The sequence below is a fragment of the Sinocyclocheilus anshuiensis genome, unplaced genomic scaffold, assembly GCF_001515605.1.
Source record: "Sinocyclocheilus anshuiensis isolate Anshui unplaced genomic scaffold, SAMN03320099.WGS_v1.1 scaffold1291, whole genome shotgun sequence".
In the NCBI taxonomy this organism is placed as follows: domain Eukaryota; kingdom Metazoa; phylum Chordata; class Actinopteri; order Cypriniformes; family Cyprinidae; genus Sinocyclocheilus; species Sinocyclocheilus anshuiensis.
In genome coordinates this window covers 374,299-392,925 of record NW_015540928.1, presented here as the reverse complement: position 1 = coordinate 392,925, position 18,627 = coordinate 374,299, and the positions used below count along the sequence as shown (strand labels likewise).

Here is an 18,627-nt window from a genome sequence, read left to right as displayed (position 1 = left end):
ACAGGCCCCTCCCACGATAGTTTGATTGGCAGTAGCGTTTCAGCACAGACTGGACCGGCGTCTTACCTTAGACCCGCCCTGAGTGAGCTGTCATCAGTCCGCCATTGTTTCACCGTCGGAGCAGATGTAGACAAGAATGACTCCTAAGCGATTGAGGTGTTCTGTTGTTGGATGTAATAATGAACAGCAGTCGTCATTTACTCCCGACATCTGAGCCGCTGAACTCGCAGTGGATTACGTTTGTTTTTGAAGAAAATGCACCCCCAATCTACATAAATGCGTCTATGTTCGCGCGAATCATTCGTGATCCAGCTTCACCTACAGAAGAAGTGAGTGTAAGGTTTTTTTAATGAATTTTTGCAAATCGCCTTTCCTAATAATGTGCTAATTAGCAAGTTTCACAATGAATGCAGCTAAAGTAAACAGTCTCTCTTGAGAGCAGCTCAGAGGAGAGGGGCGGGGTCAGCAGAGCTCATTACCATTTAAAGGAAAATGCTACAAAACTGCGTGCTCTGAAAAGAGCTGTTTTTGACAGGGCAAAAAAGGTGTTTTTTACACTACCATTGAAAAAAATTTTAACCAAACTATGTCACAGACTTTTCATTAAGACCCTAAAGAATCATATCAACTTGTGGAAAATGGGCATCCTATGACCCCTTTAATAAAATATACCTTCCAATAAAAACAAAAAAAACAAATATGAAGTCGATGCATCTAAAATGAACCTTTTTGTTGTAGGTGAGCGACCTTATAAGTGCCAAACCTGTCATCGCACCTTCACCCTGAAGCACAGTCTGGTGAGGCATCAACGCGTCCACCAGAAACCCACAGATGAGGCAGAAATTAATGAAGAAATGGATGGAGCAAGAGATAATGGAGAAATGCTGGAGGGAAAAGAGGTCAGATGTTCATCTGGAAGTCAAAGTGAAGCAACAGCTCCAATCCAGAGTGAGAATGAATGTGAAAAAGCACCCCAAGAAGAAGAGAGCGAAGGACACATTGAGGAAATTAAGGAGAAGCAGCACCCTGAAGATACATCCGTGGAGATGGAATCTGCTGAAGAACCTGACAAAGAACCTCAGTCAGATGGGGCTGAACAGGAGGAGCATCAAACGTTAGTTGCCGCAGTAGAGGCCCAATCAGGCTGTGACCCAGAACATGCAAAAATCAGTGTCCATAGCTGTATAGCAGCTCAGGAAGTGATGGAGACACCCGATCAGTGAAGAGAAAATTCACTGTGTTGATTTTGTGCCATAGCTTATCAAACTTCCACAAACACTAGGAGTTACAAAGCCTGGCTTTTGCCGATATTTGTCTTATACAGTATGCATGACAGATGCAGACTGGAGAACAGTTTCTGAAGCACAGTGATTCTTCTCTTGATGCCTTAATGCTTTTTTTCTAAAGATCTGGATCAACACATAACAGGACAGTAGCAATTTTAATCCTATTTATATGATTTTTAATGAATCGTATAAAGCCTTTATATCAATAAATTAGAAGCATTTGTATGATGAACAGAAGTTTTATATATCAGCATTAAATTGTATTATTCTTAAGTCAGTTTCTGTATGTTTTTAGTATCTGTATGGAGTTTGGTTTCTTTTTCTTTTCTTTTTTTTTTTTGTCTTATGGAATTGAAGAGCTGAAGTGTCTGACTCATTTTCATTATCAAGATTGGCTGAACACACATTTTGGATAAAATTGCTGTTTAGCTCTATCATTTCATCAGCCAATCAGTTTATCGGCAATATTTGCCTGTTCTTTGTATATTATCCTCCATCTTTGAGCCTCATTGACAAATGATGCAGACAGTATAAATGGCTGGAAAGCTTGAAGCAGCGCCTTCTGGTGGCGTAGTGTGAAGTATCATATTATAAGGCCTGTGCATCAGAGAGAAGAGTGCTTCTGAGAGTCAAGCAGTATGTATTTAATGTCAGTGTGATTCGGAGTACATTTTATGTATCTTTAAAGTGTGATTTGTGTTTGCCTCCTTGGTTTTGTGTTTGTACTGGAAATCTCCCAAGGATTGACTTCAACACTGGTGTTCACACTAAAAATCAATTTATCCGGTAGATATCGGTTCTAAAAGTATCTAAAAAGGCATCTAAAAAGTATCCCTCATACTGGTTTATGTAGAAAGGATTTCAATCTTCCCTGAAACAAAACAAAACCGAAATCATACAGTTTTACACTAGTTGTTGCAATAGAGTGACTTGGATAACCCCTGAAGCCCAACACAACATTTCATTTGAGATTTAGTCCATTTGGCTGAAGTCCTCTCAGTGGCAAAATGTTTGCTAGTTTGATTCATTTTGAAAGCTGTGAGTCTTTGGATTTAAAACCAATTTAAACATTGTAAATGAACTGGCCTTTATATTTGTTGAAAGTTAAAAACATTTTATTTTTTGTGTGAGTGTAATGATGTTTGTACTTGTAAATTTGTACAAGTGTGTGTGTGTGCGCCCAGTTATATGGATCGAAAACACTGAACATGTTATGCAGGTATTTATTGATCAGTCTAAAGCGTGTGGTTGTCATTTTGAAAAGCCATGTAGAATCCAATTTCTGCAGCGAGGAGAATCCAAAAGATGAATGTTGTTGAATTTTGAGATTGTGAGGTTCTGTATGTTTTCAGATTCTTTGTACATTCAAATGCTTTAGATTATTATATCTTTTGTGTGTCTTCTTGCTTGTCCGCTAATGAAACCTTCAACCAATTCAACTATCCATTCATTTGAGAGCATTGAACCATAGAGTATAATTGGATGGGTGTGACAATATAGTTATAAAAATATTGATTTTGCATGTTAATCTAATTTGAATTTCTCAGTTATTCTCTTTCTCAGGGGTTTTTCAAAATCACCATCTTTCTGTGTAATCTGTCTGGTGTATACAGTTCAAACTCTGTTCACTACACTACATTTAAGAGCATTTGACTGAATTTGGTCAAAGTATGCCTTAGCCTTAATTGTACCAAAACTTTTCTGCAAAAATTGTTGTAATTTATTCCACTATCATAATCAGTGACCATGTTTGTCAGATGGATTGCAAATATTTGTCAGATCAATTCAGATGCAGACAACTCGTTGATTTTTTATTTTTTCACCTTGCTGTTCAACCCTGTAAAGCGAATAAAACATCCAATCAATAAATGTACACTAAGAAAGAGAGAGAAATTAAGTTCTATTTTTTCTGTCTACATTTTTTCTCAATTAAAACTTTTCTATAATATTAACAGAAATATTGTATTATTATAGTATTTATATTTAATATTATCAGTAACTCATAATATTAAGATTATGAACAGAACAGCCTGGCAACCACCCAAATGCACCACTCATGTTAAAACCAACCTCTGTTAAATCTAATTTTGTTTACATTTGATATCAACGGTATATTTTTATGAAGTACAAAAATTCATGGATAATTAGCCTTCTGAAAATCAATGTATGACTTCAATGATAGTAAGTAAAAAGAGTTGTGTTATTCATGGCAGAGGTCATAAATTGTTCAGCACAGACTGAAAAATCAGTAACTGCCGTGTTTTTCGATATTGAGAAAGCCTATGACATGTTATGGAGAGAGGGTTTGATGATAAAATTGCAGGAGATGGGGGTAGGGGGAAGAATGTTTAATTGGATTAGTGACTTCCTTAAACAAAGAGTAATAAGAGTGAGAGTAGGAGACTCTATATCATCTCAAGGAATAATAGAAAATGGCACTCCTCAGGGAAGTGTAATAAGTCCAGTGCTTTTTATAATAATGATAAATGATATGTTTAGTACGGTGGATAGGAGTATTGGAAGATCACTGTTTGCATATGATGGGGCTTTGTGGTTCAGGGGAAGAAACAATAAGTTCAATATAAGTATAAATAGAGAGGTAGAAGATGCTGATATAGTGTGGGTAGAAGGGAAAGTATATCTAACGGGTAAATAAGGATATAGTGGGATATTGGGATTTAAAGGGAATTGGGGTGGAAACTGGAGGAGCTGAACACGCAGCGCCAGTGTATTTATTTTTTCTTTTTCTTTGTAATGGGGGGGTTAGAAAATGTTAGAAGATAGAGGAAATGTTTCTGATCCAAGCTACCTGATGATGGCAGTAATGCACTGTTAAGTGCGGTTGCCAGTAAAAGAAAGAAGAAGAAGAAGTATGTATGACTTGCCGTTACGAGTTCGCTCATTGACCCTTCGCAGCACCCTTACCCACGTTGCCGGAAGTAAGAAGTCGCTGGTGTACGTGCGTGCTGTTGGTATGTAAGCGTGTTTTGACGGTGTTTGGTCAGTTCCTTTACATTTTCTTTTTTTGTTGAGATATATTTGAAGGATTCCGACATTTTTTGACATTTCAAATTAGAGCACCGCGATGTATCAGGTTGTACCAGGGCAGTTTGATGACGCGGACGAGGGAAGGTATGAATCTACATTAGGTTCAATTGATGGAGGCATGTTGTCAGTCATATCACAGGGTTCCACGATCATGAAAAGCAATACTATACTGGTATATACACACCAAAATACTATGTGTACCAGCCACTGATCTATAATAGAGAACAAACATGCATAGATCAGTGATGTGTGTACCATACCATGTATGGTAGCTGTATGTTTATTATGACAGGATGTGTTTCATATTTTCAGAGAGGCAAACTGGAATTATTGTGACTCATTACACCAGCAAATAATATTAATAAAACATTTTGGGTAACAAATGCTAAATGGGTTAAGTTTACACCGTATGGTATTTCACAGTGAGGCTGAAATCAATCAAGTCCCTGACAAGCCCTCCCTGGAGAACCCACTCCATGAAGTCACTTTACAGACCTTCGAAAATGAGGAGGACTATGATGATGATGATGAAGATGAGGAAGAGGACGATGAATGGGATTGGAATGAATCAGGAGGAGGAGACTTCACGAAACGCTACACTGCGATGAGGACTGGAAATAATCCACAGGTATTCATTATGGAAGGATCAGTACTATTGTTGTTTCTTGTATGTTTTTGTATAATGATTGTTTCTTAAGAATTTTATATTATTGTAATGATATTGTATATTGAAATGATATTGTTAATGTTGCCATGAATATAGCCGTTTTTGCTGATATGGCCTTAAAACATAAATAAATAATTATGCAAGGATTGTGCAAGGCCAGTGTTTCTAAGAATTTGTGTAGTTTAAATGACAATAGGTCATATATATATATATATACATATACATATATACATGTACCCACTGTATATATATATATATATATATAGAGAGAGAGAGAGTTATGTGTTTTTTTTTTTCACCAGGCTAATCGTCAAAATTCTAATAATAAGTCCTCAAAGATGTCCACCCCATCAGACAAAGTCCTGAGGAAATTTGAAAACAAAATAAACCTTGGTAAGCTTATTATTAATGAATCAAAAATGTGCTAAAAGCTTTACTTTTTCTGATTTAAAAGTTGTGCTTTTTCTGATTTAAGTATCTATGTTTCACAGATAGACTGAGCTATGCTGATTCTGTGATCAATAAAGTCACTGTGATGCAAAAGCAGAGGGAAGCAGACACGTATGTAATCTTATTTTAGTATTATTTATATACTATAATAGTATTTGATAGTAGTTTGAATTAGATTTTATTTGTATATATTTTTTAGTTTTAGCTTTAGTTATTTTATCATGTGCTTTTGTCATTTTTATTGGTGTTTTTTTTGTATATATTTATATTTGGCTTTTAATTTATTTTTAATTCAGTTTTTGTCATTTTAGTAATTAAAAGAAAATTAAAAATAAAACAAGTTTTTCATCTAATATTTGTATATTTTATTTCAGCTTTTAAATTAACAAAAAGTATTGTTAATAGTTATAGTTTTATTTTTTAGTTAGAAGTAACAGCGTAACAGACATGATTTCCGTTCAAGTTTAAGTCTTTTAATCTTAAAAACCGGAAACATTTTTTGCAGTTTTCGAGTAAAGGACAAATCCGACAGAGCTACTGTTGAACAGGTGTGTTGTTTGCTCAAGATTTATTGGTGATGATTTCACTTGAGCTCCTGTGTTGTGATTGGTGCATTATTCAGTGTGATATTTTAATGTGACTGTACAGGTTTTGGACCCCCGTACACGTATGATTCTGTTTAAAATGCTCAGCAGAGGCGTCTTTTCAGAGATCAATGGCTGTATCAGCACAGGCAAAGAGGCAAGTTAGTTTTAGTTCATTTATTCTTTGTTATTTTAGTACTTGAGGTTGAAAATGAGATGTTTTTTTATCAATTATTTTATTTCAGTTAATTTTTTATTTTATTTAAAGTAATGAAAATAATTTAGGTAACTATTATAACCCTGGTTTGTCTGGTTGAATAGAATAAAATGATCAATTGCTATATTTTTAGTACACTTGAGATCTTGTGTTTATATCAGTCGTTTTACTAAGAGCTAATGTTAATGTTGCTTTTTTTTCTTTTGCTTTTCTATTCTATTTTTTTTCTTCTCTCCTGCATTTTGTACCACAGGCAAATGTCTACCATGCAACTACTGCAAAAGGAGAAAGCAGAGCCATCAAAATATACAAAACATCAATTCTATTATTCAAAGACAGAGATAAATATGTCAGCGGGGAATTCAGGTAAGACAGATGTCTTTGTTCAGGCATTTAGTCCTATTTAGTCTTATTGATGTGTGTCATTAAACAGCAAATTTCTATGTCCAATATGTCAAAATATAGTCAAAATTCTGTCCAATTCTATGTCCGGATTTAGGTTCCGCCATGGCTATTGCAAGGGCAATCCTAGGAAAATGGTGCGCACTTGGGCTGAGAAGGAAATGAGAAACTTGATCAGGTGAATATTATTATTACTACTTTCTTTTTTTTTCATGAACATATTTAATGATGGTTTTTGTCTCTAATGCGGATCCATTTACCTCAAGACTACAGACCGCACAGATTCCAAGTCCAGAGCCCATCATGTTGCGGAGTCACGTCCTTGTCATGAGCTTCATTGGTCGAGATGACATGTACGTGGGCTTTTACCTTCACCATTTACACATGCACAAATACTTCTCGGCAACTGATCAAAACATGGCAATGTTTCAGAGTTTTCAACAAATTCCTAAATGACACTCCAGTGTATTCCCCAGGCCTGCCCCTCTGCTGAAGAACGCTGTCCTGTCCGAATCCAAATCCAGGGAACTCTACCTACAGATCATCCAGAATATGAGAATAATGTACAATGATGCTCGTCTGGTCCATGCTGACCTTAGCGAGTTCAATATGCTGTAAGCTGACTTTATATTATGTACACAAGGTTTTTTAAGCATCAGTTAATGTTTGCTGATGTTCAGTTGTGCTGTGATCAGTGGAAAGTGTAGGAAAACATTAAGCATTGATGTGTTCTGGTGTGCAGGTATCATAACGGAGATGCTTATATCATTGACGTCTCTCAGTCCGTTGAGCATGATCACCCACATGCTTTAGAGTTTCTTCGCAAAGATTGCAGCAATGTCAATGGTAATGTGCAGCCTTGAATAGGATAAGATATTAATATTAATGTCAACAAAACATTTTTAATTCTTTATTTTTTTTTTTGGTTCTCTCAGACTTTTTCCAGAAGCATAATGTAGCTGTTATGACTGTACGTGAGCTGTTTGAGTTCATCACAGACCCCTCCATCACAAGTGACAATATTAATCAGTACCTGGACAAGGTCAGTGAGTTGTAGTGATGCATTATGGGTAATCTTAAAGTGCCCCTATTATGCCTTTTCGAATATTACCTTTCATGCAGTGTGTCATGTAGCTGTATGTGAACATAAACTATCTGCACTATCACGCCGACAGTGCACGATAAATAGTTATTGTCTATCAAAAAAAAAAAAAAAGAGTCTCACGGAAAGAAGGGGTTTAGAGAGACTGATTCTTTGAACTGCTTCGCATGAGTCATTTAGAAATGAGGTTAAATTAAATAAAAAATTGAGAAAACTAACGTGTTTTTTGACCGTGCATGCATGTAAGCCTGTTTTAGGAGACTCATAAAACAATATTAGCAACCTTAAAAATGGCATAATAGGGGCACTTTAACAACAGGCTGTTTCTCTTTCTTGTGGCTTTTTGTGCATTCTGACAAGCTTGATGTGATTGGGTACATACATTTGTTGCAGTGTTTTTTTTTTTTTTAGTGTTTGTGTGGTTTACATGCAGGCAATGGAGATAGCATCTGAAAGAACTGCAGAGGAAAGATCCAATCAGGACAAAGTTGATGAGGAGGTGCATTCATTTTTAACATTTCTCAATAGTTGCATCCCTGTCCAAACTACCAGAGTTTACACTGTCATGGAAAGTTGTTGAATTTTTAAACAGTAATTTGCAGTCCTGAGAAAGTAATGGAAATGACATTGAATGTAAAATGTCATTGAAAGGTCTTTCTGTAGTAAATATGAGTTTTTTTTTTCTTTTTGGTTTTGCCCTGCTCTAAAATAGTTGAAATAGTCATATATTGCTCTTTGTGAACACTTGTGTAGAGTAAAAGCCAGTGTTGTTATTTTTAACTAAATCTAAAGCTATTAGAATTCATTTTCATGAATTAAAATGAGGCAGAAATAAAGTATAAATATTAGATGGAAAACTCGAACTTGACAAATTTAACCTAGAAATGTTGGCAACTATCTTGGCAACTAACCAAAGTTTAAGTTGAAGTACTAAAACTGAAAAAATAAATAAATAAATAAAAAGTAAAAAACTAATAAAAATGACAAACACAACAATTACTAAAACTAAAATGAAAACTAAAAATATAAAAGAAATAAAGCTAATTCAAAGTATTAATATACTGTAATAGTATATAAATAATACTATACACTGGTAAACACTTGCTAACATTGTAATACCTAATATAATATATATATAAACCCTTAATATACCAGACTGTTTATTGATAGTCATTGTGGAGACATTTGTGCACACAATGTTTTTTTGTTTGTTTTTTTGAAAGTCATTGTTGTGGGAACCCTGTCTAACAATTCACATGTGGATCTGTCTCAAAACAGGTGTTTAAGAAAGCCTACATTCCACGCACACTTAATGAAGTCACTCACTATGAGAGGGATGTGGACACAATGTTGAAGAAAAAGGAGGAGGCTTCTGAGGACACAAGTACTGACAATGTATGTCTCGCTGCCCTAAGTAAAAATAATGAACTAATGCTCTGAGAGCTATTAGGTTGAAATGATCTGGTTTCCATTACAGATCCTCTACCGGACAGTGACAGGCCTCAGGAAGGACCTTTCTGGTGTGCAAATGGTGAGGAGAATGCTGTTTTTGTTTTTAAGAAGACCATTTGGCGCATTACTGATTAAGCATTAGGTTTAAGACACCTTATGTGGGCAAGCCTTTGTTTTTGCTTTTAATGCATCCACTAGGTCTCTTTGGAATTTTCTTTGCCTGCATGGCATGTGTGGAGGATTAAAGCAGAGAATATATTATAAACAACAGTCGTCGCCAAACTCAAGCATAATGACAATGAGAAATCAGATTAAAAATGCTGTTGCTGAATTTTTTTATTATTATTATTATTTAAAAGGTACCCTCGATACTGGAAGACTCAACGAAGGATGATAGTTCAAGCTCTGAGGGAGAGGAGGAGGATGAAGATGATAAGTCAGAAGGGGAGGACACACTGGAGGGTGGCAGCCACACTGAGGAAGCACAAATGGACAGAAAGGTACCTAATAGGAACCGAAAATGTTGCCACACATGAATTGTGTCCGTGGGTTGCGAGAATAAGTTGGTATTTCTATGTCTTTCAGGAAAGAAAGAAATTGGTTAAAGAAGGTCAGAGGGAGAAAAGAAAAAATAAAATGCCAAAGCATGTGAAAAAGCGTAAGGAGAAGGTTTCCAAAATGAAGAAAGGAAGATGAATATGGTTGAGATGAAGGTGAACTGAGATTATAGCAGAAACGCTACATGACTGATGGTTCCAGTATTGAAGCTGAGAATTGTTGTTGACGAAATGTCAGTCCCTTAACAATTATAAATACCTGATATGTTTATTAAAAATGATTTTTAATAAATTTAATTTTTTCTCGTCATACTGCTTGAATGATGATGGTGGGTAAAATATGTCATGTTTTAATGCAGTTTTTGTTGTAGTGGAACATTTAATTTACATTGTGCAGAACAGTTTACACAAATATTCATGTTTTACAAGGCAACATGCTGTTAAAAATAATGCTCTCTTTCATATTTAAGTGACAGAATCCTCTTTACAATCTTCTATACATCTTGTACATTTAACATTTATTTCAAAGTTGGTACAAAACTATTACATTACATAAACTACCTTTCCAAAGCTTGGGACGCAAGAGTTTTTGAAGTGTTTGAAAGAAGTCTCTTATGCTCAACAAGGCTGCATTTATTTGATATAAATTACAGTAAAATTGTAATATTATGAACTAATAAGCCTTTAAAGTAACTGTTTTCTATTTGAATATTTTAAAATGTAATTTATTCCTGTGATGTAATGCGGGAATTTTATTTATTTCATTTATTTTTAGTATCAATGTTGAAAACAGTTGTGCTGCCTAATGGTTTTTTTTTTGTAGAAAGTGTGATTTTTAGGAATTTTTGACGAATAGAAATGTTAAAAGATCAAGATAGAAATGTTTTACAGCAATGTAAATGTCTTTACTGTCACTTTTGATCAAATTAATTCATCCTCGCTGAATAAAAGTACTCATTAAAAAATAAATAATAATAATAAAAATCTTACAGACAACAAACTTTTGAACAGTAGAGTACATTCACTTACACTGGACGTTCAGAATAACAAAATTAAGAAAGTTAACATTATAAACACAAAGTGGAACAATTCACACTATTAAAATAGAGTTGTACCTGTGGCCATTTAATGAGCATTCAGATTTGGTGTTTGATTTGAGGTTCAGTGAGAGATGTAGGAACGACTAGCGGATGCCCTCTACATAGTTAGCAGGCAGCATACCAGACCTCCCCGTCCGCTGCACCGTTCCATACATCCAGCCTTCATCGATCGGCTGCACATTCTGAATGATGTCACCATCCCGGAATGACACCTCATCGTAATCCTGCGCTGTGTAGTCATACAGGGCCCTGTACACAGTCTGATGACCAAGTTTTTGTGCATTAAAAGTAAGTATTTTACATTACTGAATACATTTTATTCAAAAAGAAACATGAAGCATGGTATAGATGCTACATAAAATTGCAGAAAAATGAGGACTCACCATGCCCATGTGTTGTGCCCTCGGCTGCATTGACCTCAGTGAATGCATGCTGGTCTGATGCATGTAGCTGTAGCCACTGGGATAGTATGCACCAGGGAGAACAGGTGCTAAAACAACAATGATCAAGATGATCTCAATCTCCAATAGTAATATTTTATTTTGATTGAGGTAATATACTGGTTTTGTTGTTCTTTGCTCTTTTTTAGGGTGCAGTACCGGGTTTGAGCATCTCACATTACAGAACTTACCCACAATGACGCCAGGTCTTCGATCCATCTCCATGATGTACTGATGGACACCCTTGTGTGTGCTGTTCCCCACCGTCTCATGGTTAGGCGTCATCTGAGCCCGTACCAGGTACGACCCACGCGTTCCCTGAGTGACCCCATGCAAACCTGACACCTCAAAATCCTTATGATACTTTGCCTGCAAGAATGGAGATGTCATCTGTTTCATTCAAATGTACAGGTAAGTGTTATGTGTACACTAATGCTCAGAAGTTTGGGGCCAGAGATTAATTAATACTTTAGATTAAAAGATTAATACTTTTATTCAGCAAGGATGCATTGAATTGAAAATAGTGACAGTCTTATTTTAAAAAAATCTATTTAAAAATGCCGTTCTTTTGAACATTCATCAAATAATTTGGAAAAATGTATCATAGTTTCCACAAAAATGTTAAGCAACACAGCTGGTTTCAACATTGATAGTAATAAGAAATGTTTCTTGAGCAGCAAATCAGCAATATTACAATGATTTCTGAAGAATCGTGTGATACTGAAGAGTGGAGTAATGATGCTGAAAATTCAGCTTTGCCATCACAGGAATAAATACATTTAAAATAGAAATCAATTAATTATTGTAATACTGTAATATTGTAATAATATTTCACTTAAATACTTCACTTTTTCACTGTATTTTTGATCAAATAAATTCAGGATAGGTCAGCATAAGAGACTTCTTTCAAAAAAAAAATCTTACTGACCCCAAACTTTTGGACCGTATGTGTGTTTGACTAATCATAAACGCTTGAATATCTAGTACACTAATTTATCAAATTTACATATTTGCATCTTTTTTTTTTACATTAGTTTTAACATTAGTTTTTCTGCATTTTCCAGCATACATTACTGATCTGATCCTGGGCCTTCCTCAGTCTCTGTAGCTCTGGAGTATCCAAGACAAATTTGAGGCCCTGACCCTTGCTCTGTTCAAAATCCTTCCTGTACTTGACCTGTAGAACAAGGAAACCATTTTACCAGGGAGTTGGTATGGTGTTCTGAGTGGGTTTAAGTGCTTTCCTATGCGGTTGCGAGGGAGTTCTGGATGGTTGCTTCTTCTGAGAAGCTCAAATCTAGTTCAGATTTGAGCTTATAATTTGTTTCTCTTTTTTTTCAAATTCCTAACACAATATCCCTGAGCAATATTAAATGCAGCAGACTAGGTATGTGCTGGTATTCGGTGATACGATATATCACTATAATGAACATGCATGATATTGTTATTGTGGGCACTTTAAAAATTATTTATTACAAATTATTCCGATTTTTTGAATGCATCTTAAGAATACTTTCCCCATGAACTGGTTAAAATGCACAACAACGCGGTATGCTGCGTCAATGAGTCGCGCGCACTCTGATATAAACAAGCCCAACACTGATGAGAAGCGCACGACGTGCTGAATGAAAGCGCACATTCACTCTCTGACGGCAGATGGCGCTGAAGGAACAGCAGAAATCCAGCCGTTACCCCGGTAACCCCGTAAACAAAGCAGCTGCACTAGTACATCCCGAAGAGTATGTCAATGTATTAAACAGCCATTCGGATTTTTGTATTCTATTCGCTATGGTGTTCATCACAGCGCTAAATACTTAAAATACTTTTTAAACTTTTTACATTTTAATCTGGACTACAACATTCGCTAGATATTGTTTGAAAATGTTTTCAAAAAAAAAAAAAAAGCTTCAGCAATTATCACAACATGAACATTTTATACCGTCACATGCCTACAGCAGACTAATTGGTAAGGTAACATTTTGTGTATGCAAGTACACAAAATATATTTTCACAGCTTGCTGACCTATCTTTCAGAAAGAAATGGCTAGATTTTCTTTCATAATGCCAGGATTAGGCCACAGTATGGAATTGGCAGCATCTTTTGGGCTGCCAGGTGGAGAAGCTGAGGGGATCGGCCAGGGCACCACGGAGTAGACAGCTGCCTTGCTTTTCTCCATGCTGACCTCAAAGTATCACACCCAGTCCCTCCCTGGCAACCGAAACACTCACACGGCTGTAAGCAATTGTCTCATGCCTTTGAAATGTCTCTACCAATAGCAACAAATATCATTACCCTACCCTAGATATGCCCCCTTTAGATTTAGAACTGCATTTTCAAAATATTTTTTTATCATGTGTAATAATGTGATTACAATGTACAACAGAGTACATAGTGAACAAGTGATCTTACCTGACTTTGGAGCTCACTTTGCTGTCTCAGCCGTAGGTTCTCCGGGGTGTCTGTCACAATTGTAAAGGTCTGTTTTGGATAGTGCCTTTTTGGAGAAAGGAAGTGAGTCATTTTGGGCTTTTGGTCTCTACCATATTTATATTCTATCAAATAAATACAATTCAGGCTACTGGTAATCATTTATTTTATGTATGTTCAACACATTACCAATGTATATGAACCTGCAATTGAGTATTTTTGGCATTAACATACGCGTTGCAGTAGGGCTGCTTCTCATATCCCTTGTAGTTGTTCATGTTGAGAGTCATTTTACACACCTCACAATGGAAGCATCCTTTGTGCCAATACTGTCAAATGTAGAGAGATGGAAACTGCACATAAAGCTCAACCCATGAGCGATATCTATGAAAGAACGTTATACACAAGTATGTATACATTTTTAGTTATAAGCGTTGGAAGTAAGACAATACCTTGTCCAGGCAGTTCACTTTCTCTGTTGCGTAGACAATTTTCCCACAGCGCGCGCAATGAGGATTCATTTTTAAGCTTTTGCGATGGTCAGGGAAAAAGCATAACTTCTCCAGTTACTCCGATAATCCACCAACTTCTTGTAAAATATCTCAGATATGTCAGATTTGCTGCAGCATGTGGTGAGTTTATGTCGCAGAGCTTTAAATTCGCATGGCTCGCGTGTGTTTATCAGCGTGCTGCTGGTCTCGCAGTGAGGGAACTGGAGCAAAGATGCGTGAGATTTCACCAAACATCACCCACTGAGACTGTTGGAGCTGCTATCAAACACAGCTATTCTATACATGCACAATGAGCCGAAAAGATCGAAACAAATTGGTCTAAATAAAGAGTCGGGCTTTGTAAGACGTGACACGTTTTATTTGGTCTTTATGGTATTTTGTTACTGATCTGACATAATGGGTTGCATGATGTTTGTAATGGTATTTTGGTTTCTTAGAGATGTTTTGTGAGACGTTAAGTCTCTCTCATCACACATCAAACCTGGACTAAAGAGTCATGAATAACATCGCATCTAATATTTCGTAATTTATATGATGTAGGGGTCTTTGAGAATCAATGGCATCATAATGCCTGAAGAGGGCAGTAGAACACCGAAAGATGCGCCTTTGAGAGAACGTTAGAAGAAATGGTTTTACATTCTGAAAGTAAATGGCTGGTGATTTAAGAAGACAAGTGACTATAACTTTCTATCTAGCAAGTATATTAAAGACATATGCCATGGTAAGATTTTAGCTTAAAAACGTAAGTCAAAAAGTGCTTTGCCAACTTTAATAAGGGGGACAATCACGAGCGCAGTTTAAGAAATGTAATTAAATATGCTGTATAGGCTGAATTTTGATTAAATGTGGTCTTCCTAACGTTTTTGTGAAAGGCCTGTAGCTTTATCTGCATAAAATACAAGCTTTCCCGGAAAAGATAACAAGCATATTAGAGGTATTAGACACATTTGCATTATAATATACTACACCCACGCTGTTTACGCCGCAGGTAGGCTACGTGGTAGCATATGGAATTAATTGGTTTTACGTCCTCGGCGACATCTCTTCTCAGTGGACTCGGTTTTGCACAGGGTAGACTGTTGATGCCTTGTTTAGACGGCTTTATTTTTTTTTTAACGTTGAAGCCTGAAAAGCGTATGTTACTGACCAAAACCAAAATTTAGATGAGTGAAGTGAACCAATAGGACTACTTGGATTTCATCATGCCCAGAGGCGGACAGTAACTAAGTACATTTACTTGAGTATTGCTGCAGCACTGCACAGACCGTTCTGTGTGTGACATCAAAGTACTGCGAGAGCGATTATACAGTTCTTAAAAACAATTTTTTTTTATGTCAAATAGGTCTTGCTGTTTTGCTTTTTTGTTAAAGCAGTGTTGCTGTTGTAAAGTTGTACAGCTACAGTTGTGTTGTTGGGTTTTAAAGCAGGTTTGATTTTTTTTTCTTCCTTATCACTCTGTATTTATAGGATTTCACTGTCCACTCTGTTCAAATGTGGACAAATGGTTACACATAGATGTGTGCACACTGTCGGAGCTGTGTGAGATCACTGCATCCTGCTTTTGTGGGGGTGGGTAGGGGTGTTAATCCCCCCCATAGGTTTTAACATTCTAAAAGCTCTTTATTCCAAAGATACTACAAGCTAGTCAGTGTATTCAGTAGGTGTAATGTATTCTAAGTTGCATCAGAAGTATGGCAAGTATTACGTACAACAATAAAACAGTGCATTGACATAAAAAAGGAAATGTACTTTTGGTACTTAAGTACTTTTAAAAGCAAGTACTTCTGTACTTTTACTTAAGTAAAAATCTGTCTTTACAACTTTTACTTGTAATGGAGTAATATTTGACCAGCGGTATCTGTACTTTCACTCAAGTAATAGAGTTGAGTACTTTGTCCGCCTCTGATCATGCCTGCCGTAGCTGTATCTACCCGAGAGTGGCGCCAGGCCAATAGCGTTACGTGAAACACAAGATTATGTGTCAACGTCCTGAGCTGAGCTAAAGCGGAGCTGTCAGAGGCAGTCGAGCCCGATCCAGCTGCTGCATTCAGGCGCGGTGGATGGGCTCAGATGCCCGGTCTTCGTCGGGACTTGACTTCAGCAGGACAGTAGTTGTTTCCTTTTAGTATTTCGCCGGTTTTTACTAGTTACGTTCGCACTGAGAGATTCATAAGTGGTCGTACCATAATAACGTTTGTTAACGGGTTTTCGCCATGATTTAAATGAGGCGACACACCTTTTTTTTTATATCGGGGTGGTGTAACGTTAACGTTATATAGGCTATCTGCGTTCTGAATCTGTGCATCAGTTTACTTTTTATCACATTTCACGTTTAGTGTCATGATGGACGCGGATATCATTCATTTGAGCTTGTGGGATTCTTCGCCGGGCGAGCATAAGATTTAGCAAAGCTGTGCGTGTGTAAACGAGCTGGTAGCGCACACATCCAGCCAACTGTAACCTTCAAGCTAACGTCAATGACGGCTAGCAGTTAGCTGGTGGATAGCGGGGTTTACTGAGAGTTTTTAATCGTTCGTCAGCTGCGCGTTTGCAGAGGGATGCATGAACGCGATGCATTAAATAACGAAAGGGACAAATTGCATGTCGAGATCCGGCGGAGCGCTGCTGATTCTGAACAGCTTGTGTCAAGACATCGCCATAGTGCCACGCGCGGAGAGGGATTTCATTCATCCGAGCCTGCTCGCTAAACATGGCCTCTGCAGCCAGCAACCTTGCTGCATCCATCGCCAGCAAAACCAAAACCAAGAAGAAACATTTCGTGTCTCAGAAGGTGAAGCTGTTTCGGGCCAGCGACCCGCTGCTCAGCGTCTTGATGTGGGGAGTGAACCACTCGGTAAGGGTCCAGTTTTCTTACAGGTTTATAACAGCTGCGATGCTCAGTGTGAGCGGATTGGAGGCACGTGACAGTTTTCTTGCGGCTTCTTCTTGAAACCTCATTAAACTAGCATTTACTCCATTCTACGACTCGAAACATCAGAGGTGTTTGTCCACGCGCGATTCTGTTGCGGGATACATACATTAATACAAATCCATCTTGAGACGGATGGGACAAAACATGCCACACAACTACAGTTTTAAACATTTCTACTTTGAAATGATCAGGGGTTTTGTGTTCTAGACATAAATGTTCCAGTTCATTTCATTTTATCGAAAAATCATGACATTATCACTCAATAAAAAAATAAAAAAATAAACGCCTGTCATCATAACCCAATCATTTATATGTATTAAAGTAAATATTAAATCTAAGAACAAAAAAGCAGATGTAATGTATTACTAGCACTGTCCTAGTGAAGATGCTTGAAAAAACGTTAGTACGGTTATTCTTAAAATTAGACAAAATTATATTCTTTATGAAAGTCTTAAAATCTCTTAAAACTTTTTTTTATTTCTTAATATCTCTTAAAAGCAAATTCAGCCTTCATTCTAAAGGTCCTCTTTACATATTTCACACTCTAATACGGTTATAAATAATTTTCTGTCTCATGCATAATGTGGTGAACTCTTTCACTCAGATTATACAGATATTCTTTGAGATTTTTAGATCATTTTCCTCATTTTAAGTAGGTCCTGTTAGTGGTCAAACCAGCCAAACAAAATGGCTACTGTAATAAGTGTGATATGCAGAATGTGATTATTCCATTAACACATTACATTTTCTGTCTGTTGGTGGTGAAAATTCAACAGATGGTGCTGAAAATCAGTTTGAAAGCATTCCTTGGTGTGTCAGTTGATTAAATCTTATACGTGAATTCTAGATATGTAAATATTTATATTTCATTTGACTCATTATTTATGTATCTGGTGGTGTTGATCCATATTGAGTAATATAGACAAGGTAAAATGTAGAAGAATCAGGAGATTACAACCAAATGTAGGTGAATCACTCGGATTAATCAAACAGATTAATCCAAAATAATTTCTTGAAAAATAAATGTTTATTTTTTTAGTTTTGTGGCATGTTTTGTCCCAGTACTCAAGAATCAGTGAAATGATTGTGTCAGCAAGCAAAGCAAGTGTTAGCTGAGACGAGAGGCTTTGTCACACAGTCGTGATTGTTGAAGACACTGAATGACTAACTATACAGGCTGCAGAAAACATTTGGATCCCTGATTCCTCAGCCATTGCCAGCACTTAATGCCTACAAGAATGCACTTTTATTTCTCAGTTACCTAGTGAACTCATAATACATATGTTTTTATATTTATGTTCTTTTCTATTCTCTTATTTCTCATCTTTAATTGCAAGAAAATGTTTAAGTATTTTGCTGTTTGATTAACACCTGTAGGACTAAAAATATATGTGTGTGTGTGTGTGTGTGTGTGTGTGTGTGTGTGTGTGTGTGTGTGTGTGTGTGTGTG

The 18,627-nt window shown here is 36.6% G+C and overlaps 4 protein-coding genes across 5 annotated transcripts in view; 3 read left to right on the top strand and 1 right to left on the bottom strand.

The window, feature by feature from the left end:
• LOC107689404 (ras-responsive element-binding protein 1-like) overlaps positions 1-1,588 on the top strand; it is a 43,941-nt gene extending 42,353 nt beyond the window's left edge. Inside the window, exon 13 of the mRNA XM_016487378.1 lies at positions 739-1,588. Within this exon, the coding sequence (XP_016342864.1) occupies positions 739-1,223 (485 nt within the window). The 3' untranslated portion in view covers positions 1,224-1,588. The remainder of the gene's footprint in view (positions 1-738) is intronic.
• Positions 1,589-4,180: 2,592 nt separating this feature from the next.
• On the top strand, positions 4,181-10,075 carry riok1 (RIO kinase 1 (yeast)). The gene is made up of 18 exons (XM_016487377.1): positions 4,181-4,258; positions 4,363-4,418; positions 4,758-4,962; positions 5,304-5,394; positions 5,493-5,562; positions 5,957-5,999; positions 6,100-6,192; positions 6,506-6,618; positions 6,752-6,832; positions 6,921-7,007; positions 7,131-7,268; positions 7,397-7,500; positions 7,590-7,696; positions 8,190-8,255; positions 9,035-9,151; positions 9,234-9,287; positions 9,568-9,708; positions 9,794-10,075. Exons 2-18 carry the CDS (start codon positions 4,372-4,374, stop codon positions 9,902-9,904), a joined length of 1,668 nt encoding a protein of 555 aa, XP_016342863.1. The 5' UTR covers positions 4,181-4,258; positions 4,363-4,371; the 3' UTR covers positions 9,905-10,075.
• A 667-nt stretch (positions 10,076-10,742) lies between these two features.
• LOC107689428 (LIM zinc-binding domain-containing Nebulette-like) lies at positions 10,743-14,534 on the bottom strand. The gene is made up of 7 exons (XM_016487401.1): positions 14,186-14,534; positions 13,968-14,062; positions 13,716-13,800; positions 12,375-12,482; positions 11,497-11,674; positions 11,249-11,355; positions 10,743-11,125 (listed from the first exon to the last, which is right to left on the bottom strand). Exons 1-7 carry the CDS (start codon positions 14,252-14,254, stop codon positions 10,949-10,951), a joined length of 819 nt encoding a protein of 272 aa, XP_016342887.1. The 5' UTR covers positions 14,255-14,534; the 3' UTR covers positions 10,743-10,948.
• A 1,646-nt stretch (positions 14,535-16,180) lies between these two features.
• The window catches only part of LOC107689402 (phosphatidylinositol 5-phosphate 4-kinase type-2 alpha-like), a 19,552-nt gene continuing 17,105 nt past the window's right edge, over positions 16,181-18,627 (top strand). For both annotated transcript variants that reach the window (XM_016487376.1, XM_016487374.1), the window contains exon 1: positions 16,181-17,099. In XM_016487376.1, coding sequence (XP_016342862.1) covers positions 16,956-17,099 — 144 coding nt within the window. In that variant the 5' untranslated portion in view covers positions 16,181-16,955. The remainder of the gene's footprint in view (positions 17,100-18,627) is intronic.

Excerpts from the sequence above, each read along its gene's own strand:
- LOC107689428 (XM_016487401.1), bottom strand. The coding sequence starts at position 14,254 with ATGAATCCTCATTGCGCGCGCTGTGGGAAAATTGTCTACGCAACAGAG. Across the intron at positions 12,483-13,715 it reads AAAGTGAGCTCCAAAGTCAG|GTCAAGTACAGGAAGGATTT; the intron begins GTAAGATCACTT and ends CTTGTTCTACAG. Across the intron at positions 11,126-11,248 it reads GGGCACAACACATGGGCATG|ACTGTGTACAGGGCCCTGTA; the intron begins GTGAGTCCTCAT and ends CTTGGTCATCAG.
- riok1 (XM_016487377.1), top strand. The coding sequence starts at position 4,372 with ATGTATCAGGTTGTACCAGGGCAGTTTGATGACGCGGACGAGGGAAG. Across the intron at positions 5,563-5,956 it reads AAGCAGAGGGAAGCAGACAC|TTTTCGAGTAAAGGACAAAT; the intron begins GTATGTAATCTT and ends CATTTTTTGCAG. Across the intron at positions 7,697-8,189 it reads TTAATCAGTACCTGGACAAG|GCAATGGAGATAGCATCTGA; the intron begins GTCAGTGAGTTG and ends GTTTACATGCAG.